This window comes from Syngnathus typhle, linkage group LG5, assembly GCF_033458585.1.
Source record: "Syngnathus typhle isolate RoL2023-S1 ecotype Sweden linkage group LG5, RoL_Styp_1.0, whole genome shotgun sequence".
In the NCBI taxonomy this organism is placed as follows: domain Eukaryota; kingdom Metazoa; phylum Chordata; class Actinopteri; order Syngnathiformes; family Syngnathidae; genus Syngnathus; species Syngnathus typhle.
In genome coordinates this window covers 18524984-18545847 of record NC_083742.1, presented here as the reverse complement: position 1 = coordinate 18545847, position 20864 = coordinate 18524984, and the positions used below count along the sequence as shown (strand labels likewise).

At 44.1% G+C, this 20864-nt stretch overlaps 1 protein-coding gene across 16 annotated transcripts in view; it reads left to right on the top strand.

Moving 5' to 3' along the window:
* Positions 1-20439, top strand: part of mef2cb (myocyte enhancer factor 2cb) — a 71159-nt gene extending 50720 nt beyond the window's left edge. For 4 of the 16 annotated variants that reach the window (XM_061277919.1, XM_061277917.1, XM_061277918.1 and 1 more), the window contains 9 exons: positions 7155-7298; positions 7460-7597; positions 9678-9858; positions 10364-10411; positions 14630-14802; positions 15402-15425; positions 16170-16299; positions 16740-16875; positions 17334-20439. In XM_061277919.1, coding sequence (XP_061133903.1) covers positions 7155-7298; positions 7460-7597; positions 9678-9858; positions 10364-10411; positions 14630-14802; positions 15402-15425; positions 16170-16299; positions 16740-16875; positions 17334-17688 — 1329 coding nt within the window. In that variant the 3' untranslated portion in view covers positions 17689-20439. Of the gene's footprint in view, positions 1-7154; positions 7299-7459; positions 7598-9677; positions 9859-10363; positions 10412-14629; positions 14803-15401; positions 15426-16169; positions 16300-16739; positions 16880-17333 lie in introns of those variants that run through there. The other 12 variants (XM_061277921.1, XM_061277927.1, XM_061277926.1 and 9 more) reach the window with 12 other exon arrangements.
* Positions 20440-20864: the final 425 nt, after the last annotated feature.

The window sequence follows — 20864 nt, the reverse complement described above, 5'->3', positions numbered from 1 at the left end:
GCCGCTTTGACTGCCTAAGTCAATTAACATTATGACACTGGGAAGATTAGGAAATGAAGGTTTTGCTTAAGGCAGCCCTGAGGAAATGTTGGGATTCATATTTAGCCAGCAGTTATACTTTGCATTTAAATATACTTGGATCCCATTGTAAATAAAGAAAATTAAATTATTCAGGCTCAAGCTTTTGCCAACGTGAGTGTGTCGTAATTCTAAATTGTCCAAAATAGAAAATAAACAAATAAACAAATAAATAAATAAATAAAAAGAATAGAATAGAATAGTAAACATTCGACAACAACAGCGACCTCTTACATGATTTTTTCTTTTTTTTTTTTGAGTGCAGCTTTCACGACGTATATTTCCTGACATGTTTCCCAAATGGCCGGGACGTCTGAGCGCCTTTTTGGAGGTTGCACTTGTTTTCATAGGCTCTGTGTTAACAACAGTGGCAGCTGTAAGTAAGCTGATGAGTTGGTGGAAAAGCAAACAGGCTACTGTAAACGTGCAGAACCTCTTGTAATGTTCCATGTGTCATGCAGCTGTGTTTCCTTCCCCTCTTCCTGTCTTCACCGGCTTCACCGTCCTCCTTGCGGCCGCCGCCGCCGTCGTTGTTTTATGTTTAAATTCGAATCTTAAACGTTGCTACTGACTAGCTGTTTTTCTTTGGCTATCTTTTAAGACTTTATTTTGCTACATAATCAACACAGAAGCCGCTATCATTTACATTTCACTGTGCGTGACCTCTTTGTTTTATAATAGCTGCTTTTATATAAAAGGCTAAAAAAAGTGATTTTAAAAATAGTTTGTGGTGAGGCTAAAAATAGTTAGTAGCTGGCGGTCTTTGCTGGAAGGACTCTCCCCCCCCACACACACACACTTTGGATTGTTGGTGTGTGTGTGGGGGGGGTGTTTTTCAAACAGAAGAGCGAGTAAGCAAGCAGAGCTTCATGCTATTCATTCAGTCATCATCTCCCCCTTTCTTTTTCCCTGTGATCATCCAGCATGAATAATTGCTCTCATCAACCACATGCATGACACCATCGGCCCAAGACCCCGCGGTGCCTATAAACATTTGATCCGTTGAATAAAGACGCCTGTTATTGAATTCACTTGGCTCCCCCATTCCCCACGCTAAACCAAACAGTAGCTTCCTGTCTTGTTGTTTGTTGAAATTCATACATAATAGAGAAACACATGTAGTCCTCTCACAATTAACGCTAAGACCCTCTTTGTCCTTGTGTTTAAAATTATGTTATTGAGAAGATGACCTTTGACCGGCCCCCGAGCATTATCCAGGCCTGGCGCATCAGACCGAGAACTTTGCTGAGTTCCTTTTCAACAGACTAAGCCTCTTTTAATTTTATACGGCAGGCTAAAAACAAGAAGATAATGTACTTGATGTACCAGCTCAGCATTTTTTTTTTTTTTTTGCTCCACATCAGACAGCCACTGTCCAGAAAAGCAGAACCTCAGACGTTAAACTTACGACCGCTTTGGATAGTGTTTTTTTAAGGTCAACATGTTGCAACGGAACTCTGAGGTAGGCACATGATAACAAAAGGAGCTTTTTAAAAATAGAGCCTTTGACATGTGCCAATATGCGGTCCCTGTGGTGTGGACAGTCCGGCCACTTCTGAGACCACGCTGCCAAGGCCGCCGGCCGAGGTTTTTCCACTATCCAGCCCCAAAACAATTCTCGCTAGCCAATAAGATGAAATGATGCCTTGTTCTTTGAAACTATTTGTGGAAAATTTCAAATAATGATCTATTTTTAAACATGGCATTCCCTTCACCCGGCTCCAGAGCTTCCGTCCCCTCCTCTGCCGCCGCCCATGCCCCCCCTCCTCCCTCCTCACCATAATTGCAGCTTTGGGCAGGGTTTGGAAATCCAAGGTCACATTACAGAGGTCAAGCAGCTGGTCATTGTTACTCAAGGCCTCCCTCAGGCTCCCTCTTCCTGCTGTGGAGCCACGCGATAAGCGACCGAGTGACAAAAGACGATAAGTCATGATTGGTGGGCAGCGCAAAGAGGAAAAAAAAAAAAACAACCAAGACTTGAGGCGCTTGTTTTAAAAGGCTCCAAGTTTTGGTCATTTCCATTTAGGATTGATATGTCACGGTTGCCGCTAAATGAAGTCCTCATAAATTATGGAATCCAAAATCAATGCAGACACATTATCTAATATGTAGTTTAGAATCAAGACCGGGGTGGGGGGGGGGGGGGGGGGGGTTAGACAGAATAAAAATGGTAGAGTGTAGACATAAGTGCCCTCTTTATCCACTTATCTGAGCTTGTATTGTCTCATAATGTCTATCTGGGTAATTATACAGTGTGGTGACTTGTCTGAATGACCACTTTGTTCACTGGGCTGGGATGCCGCCGCTGTAGCAAAGCGTGTTGGATTGTGACATGTGCTCAGTGTGTGTCTCTTTCCATATGGGAACGCTGCACCATCTGCTATTGTGCTGTCTTGCGTACGGGATGGACGGACCAGCTAGCTAAGACCGCCCGGGTGTGAGTGGGCTCTTGTCTACGGGGGGCTTTTCCCCAATGGGGTTTTTATCACGTGCACATCACGCACAATGCCACGGTTTGATCATGTTTGGAGTTTTGTGATGCACATCGTCCCTTTGTGAAATTGAGCCTTTATCCATTCGTGCCCATGAAAGGTGGCGTAGCATCAGAATGAATCGCTAAAGAGACCTTCACTTTTCCGATTAGGGTTTATGAAGTTATCAAAGTCAAGGCCAGATACGGCCCGCCACGTCATTGTATGTGGCCCGCAAAAACAAATTGCGCAACTGACTTTATGTGTCAATACTAAATTCACATTTTAAAAAATAGAGAAGTTGCTGGCAATTTTTATTAGATTTAGATCTGCGATTTCAACACTATTTACTCGTCAGGTTTGTTGTGTAGCCTATATTCTGTATAATATAAGGCGTCGACAGTCATAACGGCTCTCGAAAGGAAATTATGACTACAATGCGGCCCGCCACAAAAATGAGTTTGACACCCTTGATGAAGATGGACGATTGTAGGTACAAGGTACCATAATTTTCGGACTATAAGTCGCGGGTTTTTTCATAGTTTGGGTGGGGGGGCGACTTATACTCAGGAGCGACTTATATACATATGTATGGGGTTTTTTTCACTTTTTTGGGCATTTTATGGCTGGTGCGATTTATACTCCGGTGCGACTTATAGTCCGAAAATTACGGTATAATGAAAGGAGGGGTGCGCATTCCTCTCATCGCTAAATCTCTCCCCAAATGTTCACTCGCACGTGCACACCATGCAGCCGTCATCTGTGGACATGGCCCTCGATATGGTCCTGGCATGTTCAAACCACGCTTCATGAGACTGTGGCCTTCTTTGCCTTTTGGTCTGCCATCTGCTTCCAATAAACGAAGCCAGCCTGATCTCTCTGATGCCCAACCACCACTACTATCACCAGCAACTCTGAAAAGCAGAGAACTAAAGAGCGACAGTGTCCAAGTGAGTGACGAGATGAAGAGCGAGAGAGAGGGAAAAAATGAGAGAATCTTCAAGCCATTATTATCCCTTTTGTATTGCATCTTCACGCCATGACTGTACTGCCAATGCAGTGGTGCTGAATGTGGGTCCACTTTATAACCACCTGACCTAATCTGAACAAAACGGGCCAATGTCACTTTCACCTGTTTCACTCCCATTGACGCAATGTCACGTTATACTTAGCTTTCCTCGTAAATTACAATAGCGTCGCAATCAGGGTAAACCATTTGGGGAAAAAGTGTCAGGTATTGTATTTCAACGATTATGAAAAAGAGCTACAATGGGGGAAATCCTTTCGAGACATAATCTTTCCTGAAGTCTCGTTTTGGCAAAGAGCAAAAAAGGAATAGAAACAAGCTGTTTTCGTGAGAGCATGTTGCACCAATTCTGCTGGCTTGAAAACATTCAGATCCACGATCTGTCGCCGATAGCCATAAACACAATATTGAACGCGTCTTACCCTTCAGCCACTGCCAAGGCGGCGGTCAGCAATGAAGAGCTTTCCAAACATAACCCAACAGTTAACACACGCGTCTGTCAAAAATAAAGACCGGACCCTTCTAGCCAACATGTTTTGACTCGAGATGTGATGGGAGTCCAGAAAAGGAAAGGGGACGGCGGCACAGTCGAGCAGAGGGAGACAGACTGAGAAGCAGACTGGGACAGAGAGACGGATCAGAGGGCTGGAGAGGGTGCGAAGGGTGGCAGAATGCCGAACAGAAGGACCCGGCGATGGTGGGCATCAGCTGTCCCTTTCAGACCCCCTGGGGGGGCCGATCAGAATTCACACCCAAATACCCTGCGAGGATCCTCGGAGTTATTACTCACACCCTGGACTGTGCTAAGGAACTGTTACAATTTAAAACACATTTCCATGACAGATGCTATACAAAGAACTTCAGAAACAAAAGAAAGCGGAATATTCCAAGTGGGTCTATTCCAAGTAGAACTCAGTTGGGATGATTTTGAAGCAACTGAAACAAATTGATGGCACCGTTGAAGAAGTCTCAACCGGTTTGCGGTCTACAGAACAGCGACATGGTATCAACTAAGAGCTAAAAAATGTTCCAACCTGACGACATCATAGTTCCGTTGAACGGGCTGCCAATGTCGGCCTTCCTAACTTTTGAGTGAAGAGCTAAAGGGTACTGATGAGACGGGTGTCTAAGTATGTAGGCCACCGTGTCTATGCCGTCCCCGCTTGGCAGAGGCCCTGTGACAAGTCGAGTCATGAGGGAGCATCATGAAGAAGGAGTTTAATTAGGAGCAAGCCTCCAAAGGGGCCGCAGAAAGACATAAGAGCCAAGCAAGCAAAAACGGATTTTTTTTTTCACCCCTCCCTCCTCTCCCAAGAAGTATAGCTCTTCTTCGTTCTCCCGTTGGCTCACTCACACATGTATAAATACATACAATGACGTTGGCGTCTAAGGTCCTTTTACGGTGATGCGAGCGCCACGGCAGACGTGATTGGTTGTCGGGTCGGGTGTCGGATTTTGGCAACAGGTGTGATGTCGGCGGACAGGTGGTCGTAACTGGGATGAGTGGCATAGCGCCCTCGCTGTCAAAATGCTGAGCCCCGCTGGAAAGTTAAACCCGGGGGGAGGGACCACGAGTCATATAACACTCTGCGACCTATCAACACCCGACACAAGCGGTGTTGCGACCTCCTTGCGTGACCACTCGTTGGGTCTTTAAGCCCCTTTTGGATGCCTCTGATGGTTGCTATTTTCTCCTAAAAGGGGCTTGTGTATTTGATCTAGGGATGGGCCTTTGACTAACTGGAACAGACGTTTATTTTTATCGTTGGGCTTCATATGGGCTCACGTAAGTACAATAGATACGGTATCGACACAAAGGATGGAATTCGGGGCAGTTGACGATCAAAAAGGTTGAACAAAAAGACCATTCCTGGTTGTCCTGGATTGATGAAGTTTGCAAGTTTTGGTTTGTCATGAAGAGAGCGAGGGCAGAATTCAACTTTTGTCAGTTCGATACGATGCATCTCTAGGACCCGAGAAAAAGAAAAAAAAAGTTGAAATTTCACATCTCGCGCCTCATGCCAAAAAAGACAGCGTGATGAACCTCTGCAACCCCTTTGTTCTCCTGACTCACACACCTCGCATGAAGCGAGAGCGCCTGTTTCACAGCTGCTCCGTTAGAAGTCAGATCTCCTTGCGTTTGTTTGGTGTGATTTCCTGAAGACTGTCAAAGATGTGAGAGATGCTTTCAAATTCCCAATTCCAGATTTCCACCCTCAGCGGGCAAGTGAGATTTTGGGAAAAAGCGAGAGAAAGAAGGCGAGCCGACGAATGTTGACACGCTTATACAGTAGCGGCTTCGCCGCCGAGACGCCTCTGGAATCAAACGGCAATCACGCACACAAAAGGAGCCCTCTAAGTTCACTTAAACCACACTCCAAACATCTCTTTGTTGTGCTGACATGAGAGATGAGCGGATCCTTATTTGTTTTCTAAGCAGGCAGATCGTTCCCTGTCACCGGCTGCCGCTCGTGATGGAGCAGCTAGCTAGCATCACACGTAGCGCCAACACAGACAAACAAAGAGGAAAGAAGTTCATGGAGATTAACTTATCTTAGCATCTACCTTCCTCCTTTATACACCCACACTGGCACCGCCGCACAATCCTTACACACACACACACACACACTTCATCAGCATCAAATACAGGGTGTACTAAAGTAAATTTAATTACGCCTGTCTGATATGGAGCCTCAGATGAAAGTAGGGGAGCGCAGTGTGAAGCAATGACTACACAGGCAGAAGAAGGCCCGTGATATTCCTCCACTAGACTAATCTCCCTTTATTAAAGCCAGGGGGAGAAGAGACGGGAGGCTGGTGGTGGTTCGGAGTGGAGTGAAGATGGGAGAGAAAGAAGGGGGGTCTGCCTTTGATGAGATCTCTAACTGTCAGCTACTGTACTTTCTTCACTTGCAGTCTTTGTCTCACTTTACAAATGAACACAATGTGGATCAGCGGGAGATGGTTTGTGGCGGCTTCTTTTGGTTATCACGGGAGTCGACGATATCCTCGGAGAAAATATATTTTTAGATGGATGGCCGACCTGACTTGTTGGAGATTTAATGGGACCAGGTGGCCATCAGGTGGACAAAAATGTAACTGCTGCCTTCAATAGTGCACCGTCAGTGACCCCCGGACCTTCACGTTTGGTCTAAATTGTCATCCCACTGGTCATTGTTGCTTTTCTTTTTTTTTCCTGTTATCCGGCTCCATTTAAGGGCCACCAAGCTCCTAATAATAATAATAAAAGTGAGTCCTAACTGACTTGAATAGAAGAAGTACATAGAAGGCGTGTATTACAAAAGTTTTTTTTGTTGGGTTTTTTTTTCTTTTCAGAAGTCATTTTGGTTGTTTTATTCAATCGAATAAAATGACATTTGAACATAAATGTTATCATTTAGAACCCATTGATGGAAGATCCTTCACAATTATAACTAATATCTGGGTCACGGTTTAGTTTCGTCGCAGTTAGCTTTTATTTTATAGAACGGGCAAAAAATAACGAGTTTGGGGGGAAAAAAATTGGTAAAAAAAAAATGCGGCCCTTCAACTGTGCTGTGCCACTGCTTTGTTTACAGACATTGAGAAAGAAGGGCCTAAATGGCTGTGACAGCCCCGACCCCGATGCAGACGACTCGGTCGGCCACAGCCCCGAGTCCGAGGACAAATACAGGAAAATAAACGAGGACATAGATCTGATGATCAGCAGACAGAGACTGTGTGTAAGTACCTCTTGTCGAACCCCGAGTCTTCCTCACCTCTCTCTTTCCTCTCTCCACCCACCCCCGCTGTAATGTTTGTTGCTTCGTCCTCGTCTCCACGTTTCCGTCATGTCTCCTCGCCATCCGTCCCTCCCTCCTGTGTCGGTTGCGGGGCCCGGCAGGCTTTGAGCAAGAAGGAGAACAAAGGTGGCGAGAGCCCGGAGCTTGAATCCACTCTCATCCTCACCCCGCGAACTGAGGAGAAATACAAACAGATTAACGAGGAGTTTGATCACATGATTAAAAGTCATAGGATTCCTGTAAGTACGGGCTTTTGACGTCACCCGGCGTCCTCGGCGAGCTAACAAAATGCTGACTGGCCGGTTGGTGTTGCGCTAGCTAACCCGGCTAACCGCCATTGTTTGCCACCAGACTAAATACACAAAGTGAGAGTAGGAGGACGACCGCAGATTACAATGTATACACAGAATGGGGGAAAAAAAATTACAGCTCTCACTTTTTGCTTATTGAGGAGAGGTCCTCTAATTTGACATAAGTGCAGCCACAACCGGCAGCCATTTTTGCTTCATAATTGCACACTTTCTCGTTTAAACGGCTTCCCCACCGTGAACCTGTTCCCCACGATGCCTGGCTTTTTGATTTCACGAGGAACTGCATGCACAAGTGTAACATTTGTCAAACGTTTTGATTGTAGTTTTGATTCTACAGACGAGTCGCTTGCCTGAAACCACGCCGTAAAAGCGGCTTTGTGTAAACGGACCCTTCCCGCCATTCACAAAGTATCATCATATTGAAATGCTTACAGTAATTCTATGTTGGATCATTTGGACGAGAAGAGTAGTGTGTGACAAAACCTTGCATGGATGGAAGAGAGACGCGGTTTGGGGAGCCAGGGGGGGAGCTTTCTGGGTGAGATGCGATTGGGATCGACGCTGGGGTGTGCGGTGTGTGTTGCGCGCAAAACAAGTGGCAGTTCGGTGTGTGGTCAGGGTTGGCTGCCAAGCTTCGGGCCTCTCTCCATTGCAGGGGACGCAGCGTAAAGGCGGGAGATGAGTGAGAGCAGGGAAAATGGCACCCGTGAAATGACGTGTGCAGTCTGATCAGATCCTTTTTAAAAACAGGGTGTCCGCATTCCTTAAACCATAATTCATTTTCCTAAATGAAGGCTTTAACTATCCTTTAAAATACACTTATGAGAGTTTTAAGTCTGGACAACTTTATGTACGTTATAACTCATAGGTGTCAAAGTCAAGGCCCGGGGGCCAGATACGGCCCGCCACATCATTTTATGTGGCCCCCCCGAAGACAAATTGTGCATCAACTTCATCTGTCAATACTAAAGTCACAAATTGTGTTCACTTTTAAGAAAATATGATCTTTTAAAATATTTGAACCGTTTTTATTAGTGTCCGGTTTCAAACTTATTCATCAGTTTGTCGACGGCCATAAGGAAACTATGACTATGATGCGGCCCGCGACAAAAATGAGTTTGACACCCCTGTACAAACAACCAATGGGTGTTTCTCCTACATCATTAAGGAAAATTACAAGTAAAACAGTGATTAAAATGGACAAAAGTGGGAAAAGCAGCAAAGTATATTTTCCATACAAACCCGGCTGATTCTCCCTATATTGCTTTCAGGCACATGGCAGTAATTTAGAGCCCTATTTTCTACTTCCTAAAGCTAACATTGAGAATCCAACCACTTCCAGGGCACTCCCAAGGTTAAGCCCTTGTGCCAAGTGACACAAAAAATGTCACATGGAAGGGAAAAAAAAGGTGCTTGAGGGCTTCTAATGTTACTGATGAGGCTGCACGCTGATCTGAGTAAATACCACCAACACTTTACATTAGCGCCATGAAATGGAAAAATAAATCATCTCCGATTAAACTCAAGCCTTGCCATCTCAAAAGAAATTTTGCAAAGGTCTCAGCACATTTGCACAAAGATGAAGTCAGAGTGGATGATCATTTGGCCTTTTGGAGCTGAGTGTGTCATGTATTTTTTTTTTTGATTTACTGTCATAAAATTCCTGGCAGGGAAATGCACTTATTTGGACTAGTCGTCTCTCTCCGAATGAAGAAAGTGACTCGTTAGGATTCAAAGCCATCCGTTTAATGAGGAGCACGTTGGGTTATTGTGCCAGTTGTTTTCTCGGCAGTACTTCCCTGACGCACCCATTCGCTACTGCCTTGTGGTCTTGTCATCTGTTTTATTCAATTGCGCATGGTTGTCTGATGTTAGTTTTTCCTTTCAAGCTTTTGCCCTTTCTGTTTTCCACCCCCTTTTAATTTCCCCCTCTTTCTGAAACAATACAGTCTTGTTGCATTTGCAACTTGCAAATGGATTCAAACCGGCCTCTCTTTTTTTGTCTCAGCAGGCCATGCCCCCGTCCAACTACGACATGCCCGTTTCCATCCCAGTCAGCAACCAGAACAATCTCATCTACAGCCATCCCGGCGGCTCCCTCGGAAATCACAATCTTCTACCGCTGACGCACCACGGACTACAGAGAAACAGCATGTCGCCCGGAGTTACACACAGACCCCCCAGTGCAGGTAGGGGAGGGGGATGAGGGCTCGTGTGTTTCTCTCTGGCACGCCGAGCACAACTAAATTCACCGATTCATTGATTCACCTGCGTGGATTCGAATCGAGCTGACTCGTTGTCTGGCCCCCGAGTGTCGGGGACACGAAAAATCAAGCCTGTTGGTTTGTTATTGTTGTCCCGAGTCCTTTTTCAGGCCCACTGGTCTGAAAAGTTCAGCCCACACCCTCACCCTGTCATTACAAGTGGATGGGAGAAACGCCAGCACAAAACTAAATATGAGCTTTGGAGCTTGCAGCATCCATAGCAAACCGCACCAGTTCGGAACCTTCCCACCCCTTCCACCTCACATAGCTTCAAAATAATAATGTGTCATTTTTCTTGGACCGCGGCGTCTAGTTGCTCGGTGTGCTTGAGAGGGATTTTTTTTTTTTTTTCTTTTCTGGGAGCATCTTGACGCACTGGTGTGTTGTATGAATGAGTGAGATGTAACACGTGTCCTCGTTGGCGTTTTAGGTGGCCTCATGGGTGCTGACCTCACCACTGGCGCAGGCACCAGTGCTGGTAAGAATGTCCTCTCGCTCTCACACTATTGTCTAGCAACCCGCTCACCCACTCGGTGCTGTATAACGCGTGACTAATATTAACCCGAGCCCAAATGGAGATTTTGTCGGTGGTGTTGTTGATCTTAGTGGTGGTGGAGTTCATCTGGGAATGTTTACCCAGCGCTGAGGCTGTGACACATCCTGCCCCTGTTGAGTTTCGCAATAAATTCATACAAGACGAAGAGGAGGGAGGGAGGGACGAGAAATGAAACGTAGTTCCTGATGAGGTGAAGAGAGGCGCTAAACCGGGCTTTGGAAGACAATCATTTCTTGTATCCCGTGTACTGTAGGGAATTTTTTTTTAATCAGGTTTGAAGAACAACACAGAGTCTAAATATAAGAAAATGAATTAGTAAAGAAAATATTTTATTAAAACTGGTCACACGTCAAATTTAAATCAAATTATTGTTAAATAAGCGTTCAAAGATTTCATAAAGATAAATAAAAAATAAATTACCGTATTTTCCGGCCTATAAGGCGCACCGGACTATAAGGCGCACATTCAATGAATGGCCCATTTTAAAAGTTTATCCTTATATAAGGCGCACCGGACAATAAGGCGCACCATTAATGCATCATGTCAGATTTTTAATCCAAATCAAATCATTCTCCATTTTATCTTTTTTATTTCAACTTCAGACGGAACAAATTACTTTATAATCATAAAATAATGATCCATAGTCTTTTTGAGTCATGATTCATAGTCTTCAGCGGGCCACTTATGATTGATTTCATGACACAATACTTCGGGCCAGTTTGAATTTAGGAATTTGGTCCATATATAAGGCGCACCGGACTATAAGGCGCACTGTTGGTTTTTGAGAAAATTTTAGGTTTTTAGGTGCGCCTTATAGGGCGGAAAATACGGTAAATAATAATTTGAGGATAAAAAATAAATAGAATAGAGAATAAAAATAAATAAATTGAGAACCACTGATTTAGAAAAAAGAAAAGTCTCTTAAATAAAAGAATCAGTGTATCTAAAAAAAAAAAAGGATTTGGTGCTTAACTGACCAGATACTGTTCATAAATCGGAGCCTGCTCAGGGGAACATTGTGGTTGTCTAAAACCAATCCATTTTAAGTTCTTTGTGTCTCCTTACAAGCAGCTTTTTTACTTCTCCGCACATTAACAACTACCATATGTCTCGTAACCGAATTAATGCCGTGTTTTAGTGTCTAACCGTAGCCCAAAAACCTACAGAGATTTAAGCAAACCCAAAAACTTATGTAAGCAAATGTAATGTTTCAGCTTCTGTGTGCCAATAGATTTGTCCCTCAGGGCATGTCAGGCCAAAGTTTATAGCAAAGAGACCTCTATTTAAAGGGTGACATTTTATAGCCTCAACATATTTTACAGTGTAAAATGGCGAGAAGGGGCGCTGGCTCAGTGGGGGCACAGCTGGGCCAGCCCTGTCTGGCCCCCGGGGCCCCGTCATCGAGGTCACTGCTTGGTTTCTCTGTCTGGTCACTCGTGGCGCACACACAACAGGATCATTTATTGTGGCGTACGTTGCTTGGACGAAGCACTGCTTCCAATGTACTCTTTGTGTCACCGGGGCCAAGGAACAGAGACGCTCTGTGAGGAGTGCGGCGGCGCGTCGCTCGGCAGCGGCAAAAAACACGCCGACGTGGAGAGAGACTTGTGCGAAACTAAAAGATTCTATTCAAACGGGGCCTTAAATCATATCTAGAGGCTGAGTAGGGGGGGGGGGTGAATATCCATTGGTGCTTGTGTGCAAAGGAGAAACAGCAGGGCAACACACATGGAAGTGTTGTGTGAACTTGATCGGTCATTGTGACGTTGAGGGAGTCAGTGTGAGGTGGCTGGACCGCGATTGTTCGGAAATACATTTTAGCTGCTCACAAGTTTGGATCAAAAATTGTACAAATTGTGTTTTTTCTGTGTGAAGAAAAAGGAGGTGTGTGTTTGTGCGCGGATGTGTGTGTGTTTCCATAGATGTCATGCTTCCAACGTGTGTCTAAAGAGACAAAATGACAGCAAGTTCCCACATGGGACTACTATTACCTGGGGGTCCCCTGTAGTGTGGCAGCATTGTTGAAAAAAATTGTTTTGCCTAAATACCACAGACGTTTGTTAATTCCATTGTTCTAATTGTTTCATGGTCTTTTTAAAAACACAACCAGGTTCTTCAGATTGAATAGTGGAATTTGCCCCCCAAAAAATATTTTTTAACTTTTTTCTTTTAGACTGACGGATGTTTAAAATACAATTTGCATTTTTTGCTAAATAAAAGGAACCCATTCACTCAATGATGTTGGAAGATGCTACGTGGATCTCCAGCCTGGACCACCAAAGCAAATATGTTGCATTAGGAGCCAAGCATGACGTCCGAATCTCATAATGTGCTATTTCCACTCCAGTGCAGTGAAGACAGGTTACTGAAAGACTGAGTCATCATACGTCCTCTTCTGAAAGGTTGTGAAGGAACATGGCTGCTTTTATCTACAGCACATGTTCCGGTTTTAAACGTCTGCAAAAGTTGAGACAAAAAAAAAAAATACAAGGCGAGGGATCGGAACAAGGAAATCAGTCAAGCAAATGAGTTCAACTTTATGAGTAAACTTCTCGAACAAATCTATATGTGAACGCAACCATCTAATTGCCTCTCCACTTGGCTGCGTCTTCTAACTTCCTCTCCAAGCGGTCGGTTGCAGCAAGTGGACTCACTTTGAGTCGGAGCATCTGCCCCAAAATCAGAGGGAGGGGGGATCAAACGAGCAAATGAAAAGACTTGACTCCCAGTTCCCCATTTCATTTGCTTAATGACTTGATGATTCGACTCGTGAAGTGCTTTAAGCAGCGCCGTGTGCCGCTGGTGATCATGGTGCGCTAATAATTGACTGGACCTCAGCCATCTCCACGCGACGGCACCGCGCAGATGTCTGATTGAAGCCTTACCATCACAAAGTTCTGACCAAACGCCGTATTAATGTCGGCAACTCTCCCCGAAACACCGAGGGTTATTTACCAAAGTGTGTGTGATGTCAATGCGTGTTTTAGGAGTGTGTGAGGTGGCATTCATCTATCTCCACATGCAGCCACTCGAGCTCACAAAGGGGGCCAGCCATGAGAATAAGAGAGCGGGAAAAGCTGAAGAGGCAGCTGCCACTTTGCTAATGTGAGGGATTGAGATAGAACCAAGAGGGAGGCTCATCCAAAACACACACGTGCATCCATATGCAAAGATTGCTTTTTACTTTCAAAGACGCTCGCTACATCACGGCCCGCCGTTCGCATGGAAAAGCGCGTGAATTAACAAAATGACATCACACGTGAAGCACCCACACATGAGCCCAACACACACGCACTTTTATCATTCGTTCCCCGTCACCACTCGCGGCGGTTTACTCGTCAAACTGTTCAAATTGTGCTTTTTTTTTTTTCATTTCCAAACAACAAAAAGCTCGCTCTCAAATTAAACAAAGATCAGCAAAGGGAAATTGCCCAGGAAGACATCTGCGACTCATTTTCCCCCCCGGAGTATATGATTAGGAAATTCATTTATGTCTAACGTATAATTCCTGCCTGTCTTTCAAGTGGGAAAGTCCACACTGCGCCCTGTGTTCTAGCCCTTGAGAGGAGAAGGGGGGGGGGGGGCACCAGCTTGTGGCATTGGGTTAGAAACAAAGAATATGTTGCTTGCAGGAATGCTCCCCTCCAATTTTTTGGTCTTTATAATACTGCGAGGTTTTCACCGCACGGTTTTTCAAGCGTGTGCTGCACTTGTGTTCCCGAGCCGGTGGCAACCCCAAGGGAGGGTCTTTGTGCCGAGCGACCGCACGTGTTTAGTTCTGATGGCCAAATGATGGGCCCCGTCCCACTGTGGTCTTGCTACCCGTAATTTGATGTTTTTACATGATTCACTGGCTGTTGCCGGGCACATGTAGCCTTAACCGAGTGTGACGGAGTCGGAGGGGAAGGTCGGCTTTTTGCACAGCCGCCAAGTAAATGATACGAGCGCTCGAGGGTCTTGTGTCAGAAAGTAACGACTTGAAAGAACCGCAAGGTGAAAATGGAATAGTGTGGATCCTGATTATTTTACACAGCAGGATTTGCAAAAGTTTGAGGAAGGATTTTGCAAGAAGAGTAGAACCTAAACAATCCACGTGTGCCTATTGAAATGTTTCTAACGGTGCCATCTTTGCTTTGCCAGGAAACGGATATGGCAATCACCGCAACTCTCCCGGTCTGCTGGTCTCTCAGGCCGGCATGAACAAGAACATGCAGGCAAAGTCACCCCCGCCCATGAATTTGGGCATGAACAACCGCAAACCCGACCTCCGTGTTCTCATCCCGCATGGCGCCAAGAACAACATGCCCTCCATTGTGAGTAAACGCTTATCGGTTTCATTTTTCTTCAAGCTTGTCCATTATTTAAAATAGTTGTGTCGGACCTATTTGTTTCCTGACCAAGTCTAATTTATGTGGTTCTCCATTTTACCACTTTGACAATACAAAGATCTCCAAGCATTATAAATAGTAGGACTAATTGTTTATCAAAAACAAAGGTTTTATTGCTGAAAAGTATTGATCAAAATTCCAATATTGTTGCAGTTTGTGCGTGTTTAAAACACGGGAAAAGAAAATGTCATATATTCATATATATTCAAATGAATTGCAAACAGAAAAATGTGTACAAGTACTTCTTAAAGATTATTTTACTCCTATTGGAATGCATTCGTAATCATTTCATGAAAAGTAGGGAGTAAAATAATACATTTTTCATTCCGACTTCAACAGTGTCTTTCGATTTACTGCGTTTGTCTACTTTGACCTTTCCCCCTTTGCCATTATCGAGGTTATTTTGGGTAGCGTAATGATCTTTGTAGCCGCTTCTTCTTTAGACCCGCAACTAGTCGTCACTTTCTATTCACTCACATTCTCTAATTTGAATTTATCACCCTCCCCATCTTTAATGCCCTCAGTCTGATGACGTCGATCTCCTCCTGGTAAGTCGGACTGCTCTAATCCCAGCAGCCTCCCTCTAATGAAGCAATATTGCAAAAACTGGCTTTTCATGTGCGCCCACTTTTTTCGCTGCCACCACTAAAAATTGTCGGAGTCTGATATTTCGGACTCCAGTCGACTTTTTCCATCTCTGTCGCTGTCTGCGCTGAAGGTTGCAAAGTGGGCTGTGTTTGTTTTGTTAGGACACATAGTGCCCCCTAGCGTTGGATGTCTGTAACAGCACGTTGACCTGACATCTAGTTCTCATAAGTTTGACTTTTAGTTTCTGCCTTTCCCATTTCTCTGTGCATTTGACACACACACACACATAGGCACACAATTCACAGTATTTATTACTGTGATTTGTGTTCCGATTTCTTTTTTTATTGCATCTTTGGCCAACAAATGCTCACCTTCGCCACGGCAAAAGCATGTCCACTCCCTTTGCCATCGCTACCCTACGTTGCCTTGGAGACAGATGGTGTTACTATAGCGACGCTGGGCCCTCACTAAGGGTAAATGACAGGGTTGGCTGAGTTCAGCGCGTGTCAGGCAATTGCTTCCCTGCGCAAGTTGGCATCGCATTCATTTTGCCAGCATCTGTTAAGTGAGAAAGGAAATGAAAAAGACGAGTAGAACTCGGTTGCTTTGATTAGGCTGCGCTGTCCGTTAAATGTTCTCAAGGCTCTTTTTTTTTTCTCCTCCCCTCATCTCTTTTATTTGTCTTTTATCTTTTCCTGTCGCAGAACCAGAGAATAAACAACTCCCAGTCTGCTCAGTCATTGGCCACCCCAGTTGTGTCAGTAGCAACTCCAACTCTACCAGGACAAGGCATGGGTGGTTACCCGTCGGCCATCTCCACTTCTTATGGTACAGGTATGTGCCGTTTGTTAACACTGTAATGGGTCAAAATATTATTTTAAATTGTGCTCAGACGGCACTCAATATAATAGATAAAAAAAGATGTTCAATAAAGATGTCTCTGATAGTCTTTGCAAATAATTGCTTTCAATCATTTGTTTTGGGGAATTATATTATAATTATAATCCAAGTCATTTTCTTTACTTAATGGCACTTTGCCTGGTATCGATTTGGCAACGACCATCTTAATCCTGGTGTTGCATAAATCTGGCCTTGAATTAGCCATCATTTTGGAAACGTTGTTCAGCATTTGAACAGAAGAGGTCGCTGTTGTCACACAAATGAAGAGAGCTTCATTTAGGGATGGTGCCACGTTGTTCAACGCACTTACACACTCCTTGCAACTTGCACAAATTCCTGATACCATTTTTTTTCTTCTTCTTCTTCTTATGCAGAGTATTCCCTGAATAGTGCAGACTTGTCTTCGTTGTCCGGCTTTAACAGCGGCAGTTCCCTGCACTTGGGTTCAATGAGCGGCTGGCAACAGCAACACCTTCAGAACATGCAACATTCGGCCCTCGGACAACTCGGGTGAGTGGCTGCGGACCCATTTTGGAATGCATGGATCATCACACAAGAATGATGTCACAACCAAGTAGCCAAAGAGGGTGGCACCTCGACAGACCCGATTTATGACCATTTTTGGGGGGGTTCGATATAGCATATGACCAACGTCTGTATTATACTGCCCCCTGTTGTCCATGACATCCAAATCAGAAAGCACTGTTTAATTCTTATCATTCTATTTAATTATGTCATTATAAAGTGAAATATTTTAGAGTGTTGTTTTTCCTACGATTGGGCGCATTTCCACTCATTTTCGCGAGGAATGATACGTTTTGTTGCATGGACAAACGTCGAGGCACCGCTACGTCACCGTTTTCTCCAGTCTTCACAGCACAAATACGACACCTCTTGAAAATCGTCAAATGCATGTTTGTGTGCTCCGTATCTCTGTAACACCTTTCCTTTCCTCTTCCTTCCAACAGAAATTGCTCTAGCTCTCACTTATGTCAGGGTTCAAATCTCTCCCTGCCCTCTACTCAAAGCCTGCACATCAAGTCCGAACCTGTTTCTCCTCCTAGAGATCGCACCAGCAGCACACCGGGGGGCTACGGTGGTGGCGGTGGGGTAGTACCCCCCCAGAACCCCGCTTCCCGCCAGGACTCGGGACGCTCCCCGGTCGATAGCCTGAGCAGTTGTAGCAGCTCCCACGAAGGCAGCGACCGCGACGAGCACAGGAACGAGTTCCACTCTCCTCTGGGACTGGCCCGGCCCACCCTGGACGAGCGCGAGAGCCCCTCCATCAAGCGGGTGCGCCTGTCCGAGGGCTGGGCCACATGATAGCGCTGCCCTCTCCCCAACTTAACCCCCCCCTAAACAACAACAGCCCCCTTGTCAATACCACCATCATCTAACAGCCCCTCTAAAAAGTCTACAATTTTTTTTTTTTTAGTTTTGTTTGTATTTTTGCTGAGTGCGTGTGTGTGCTATACGTATGACATCACATAAACCGGCGGGCTCTTGTAGATGTCATTCGGGGATAGGGGAGGGGCGGGGTCTTGGATTTCTAGTTGGGGAACTATGCATAACTTGCTTTGCGTTTGGATACAAGCAATCACAAATGCATATATCTTCACACCCTGTGTACATATATGCATATCGCCAACAATAGTCAGGTACTCTGTTTCCATACAAGTTCACCGCAGAGAATCATCAGTGACTAGAAAAGACAAAAAAAAAGAAAAAAAAATGAACATACACGCCGTGTGTAGTTTCATCGCTATGTACCGTCTCCCTCGCAAAAACAAGTGTGTGTTAACATTAGATGATGTCATGTTGCAGGTTCAACGTATTTATGTAAATAGAGGTCAAAGGTAGGGGGGGGGGGGGGGGTCAAGAGGTTGCCGGACATTTCAAGATTTATTTACTCGCTAAAGAAAAAGCTAATATGCAACATTTGAAGGACTGTACAGGTAATCGGACCCCAATACGTTTGGAAGTTTTGGTGTGTAAAAAAAAAAAAATTGGGGTGAGGGAGGGGTGGGGTGAGGAGCACCCTCTGATCCAAGAGTTAGGTGTAATCAATAAGCCTCTGGATCTAGTATTAACTATCAGTATTATTAAAGGAGGAAAAAGAAAACAAAGAAAAAAACAATTGTACGATACACTTGCTTATATTTTCTTATGAAAGGAATACAATGCAAAGCATTTTGTGGCTTTTTGTAGTTTCTATAAGCCAGAATGTGTTTTTGATAGCTTTGCTAATAAGAGAAGGATAGTGGAGGGGGGGGGGGAGGGGGGTTAGTGCATGGGCTTTGGAGCCCAAAGCCATGAAACAGACTGAGATCCAATGCTTTGCTGAACTGTTTTATCTTTGTAGAGGTTTGTTATTAAACGTGTATTTCTAATTATATATAATAATGGTAATATTAAGAATCTTTAAAAAAAAAAAATCTGTGAAATTAACATGCTTGTGTATAGCTTTCTAATATATAAATATATATAATAATTTTTTTGTTGTTGTTTTCTTAGTGGAGTTTCAATGTGCAGTCGCACATGTTTGGTTTGTTTTCCTTTGAGCCCTGAGCAGAGCTGGTAAAGAAATCACACAATCACGATCTGACCCCAACACGCATTTGTCGTCTCGCGTCTCATCCTTAAGCTTAATTAACTTATTGAACTTGTTGTCCCTCCTTCAGCTCGACACAACTTGAGCTTGTCATATCCAAGCCGTACAATCTCCCTTGTTAGCAATTTAACTAATGCAATTTTGCAAATGGATGGTGAGGAATAACTCCCAAATCATTTGCATTGCTAATTTGATTCCGTATGTCCTCCGGTGGAATTATTTTCCGATCAAACATCATTTGCTCGACAGGAAAATGTGATCGCCAGTCGCTAATTTCTGATCGTTAGCTCTTTTGATGACCCAAACTAGCCACTTATCTCTGCCTCTGAGTCATGTATCTGCTGTCATTTAAGTGTTATGATATTTCAATGTGCATATTTCATGCAGGTTCACTTTGTTGTTACTGTATAGTCTGTGCATTCAAACGGGGGCAGAGCCTCTATAGCAGTGTTCTTCTCACTCTTCTTTTTTTTTTTTTTTTAATTCAGTACAAAAAGGCTGAGAGGGAAAAATAAAAGATGTTTGAGGCGAGCGAGTGGAGAAACCAAAGCCAGTGGCATTTGTGTGTTGTAAACTTCTTATTTACACATTCATTTATGTTTTTATTTTGCAAGCATTGAAAGATGACAATAAAAAAAAAAATATTCAAATGCACAATTTCTTTCACACTTTAACTCCACTCAAGTCCAGGTTGACTTTGTGTCGATGCCAACAACACTTGTGCATCGAATTTGAGTGAGCGTGCGCGCGCGCGCGTGCTTAGAAGCGAAAAAAAGTCACGTGACCGTAATTCGCATCTATTATATTCACTCCTATCTTGAGCTATTTGCAACATGTCCTGGTGATCAATTACAGTTCAAATTTAACCAAAGACATGAATTTATATTTTCTTGCTGTTGTTGTTGCAATTATTATTTTTTTTCCATCTGTTGATCAGTTGCTGTGTTTTCGTTGAGATTAAAAATGAAAAGTCATGTTGGTACCTCCAAATGACCCAAGCAGTACTTCCGCTGATGTATTGTGCGGTCACTTTGCAGTGCAAAATGGGAGAGCATCCATCCACCTGTACAGCCATGTGTAATAGCAAACCATGCCTCTTTGTTACTCCACATTGTGTGGTTTATTTAAATCTTGAGGGGGAAGAAAAGAAAAAAAAACGGGATCTGTTTCTGTTCAATGCTTAAATCCGTCGGTCTGTAGTGTGAAATGTAGCTTGTGTTAACCCAGAGACTGCATGGGGCAGCTTCGGAGAAGTTTGGTGCAGAACCTGAGCGGCATAAGCTGGCCTTTGTCGCCACTTGACTCATGGTGATGGTGTTCAATGAAAAGTGTGTGGAACTGGACTGGACTGAGCTGCCTGTGGTGGGGCTGGAATACACAAGTGTCCTCGACTAGAGAGGAGTTGAACTGTTTGTACTTTGCAGAGATTTCAGTAAACTTACTGGCTTTCTTAGTTATCCTCATCGTGACTTGGTGTGACTTTATTGTGTTGGACTCGTTTCTGCATGCAGGCTTTTTGTTTCAGTGCGGATTCGAAAGAGCCCTTCCCCGTGGAAGTGGTGCAAAGAGATGTTGCGCAACACTCCAATGGCGACAAAAGACGCAGGACTACTAATAGCAATTTCTCTTAATTACAGAGAGGGCTTATTTTAATTTATTTGAATTCATTTTTGAAAGAAAAGCCAATAATAATAATAAACCCTACTATTTGGCAAATAGTACTCCTTAATAGGCCTGCAGTGGTCCCAACTATTTGAAGGCCCCTTCTCTTTTCTCCCGTGTTTCATTTATAGTCAGATAAACCGAAATTGGAAATGTTTGAATTATTTGCAGCTTGACGTCGTATGACCTTTTATTTATTTTATTTATTTTACAGGTTACAATCAGT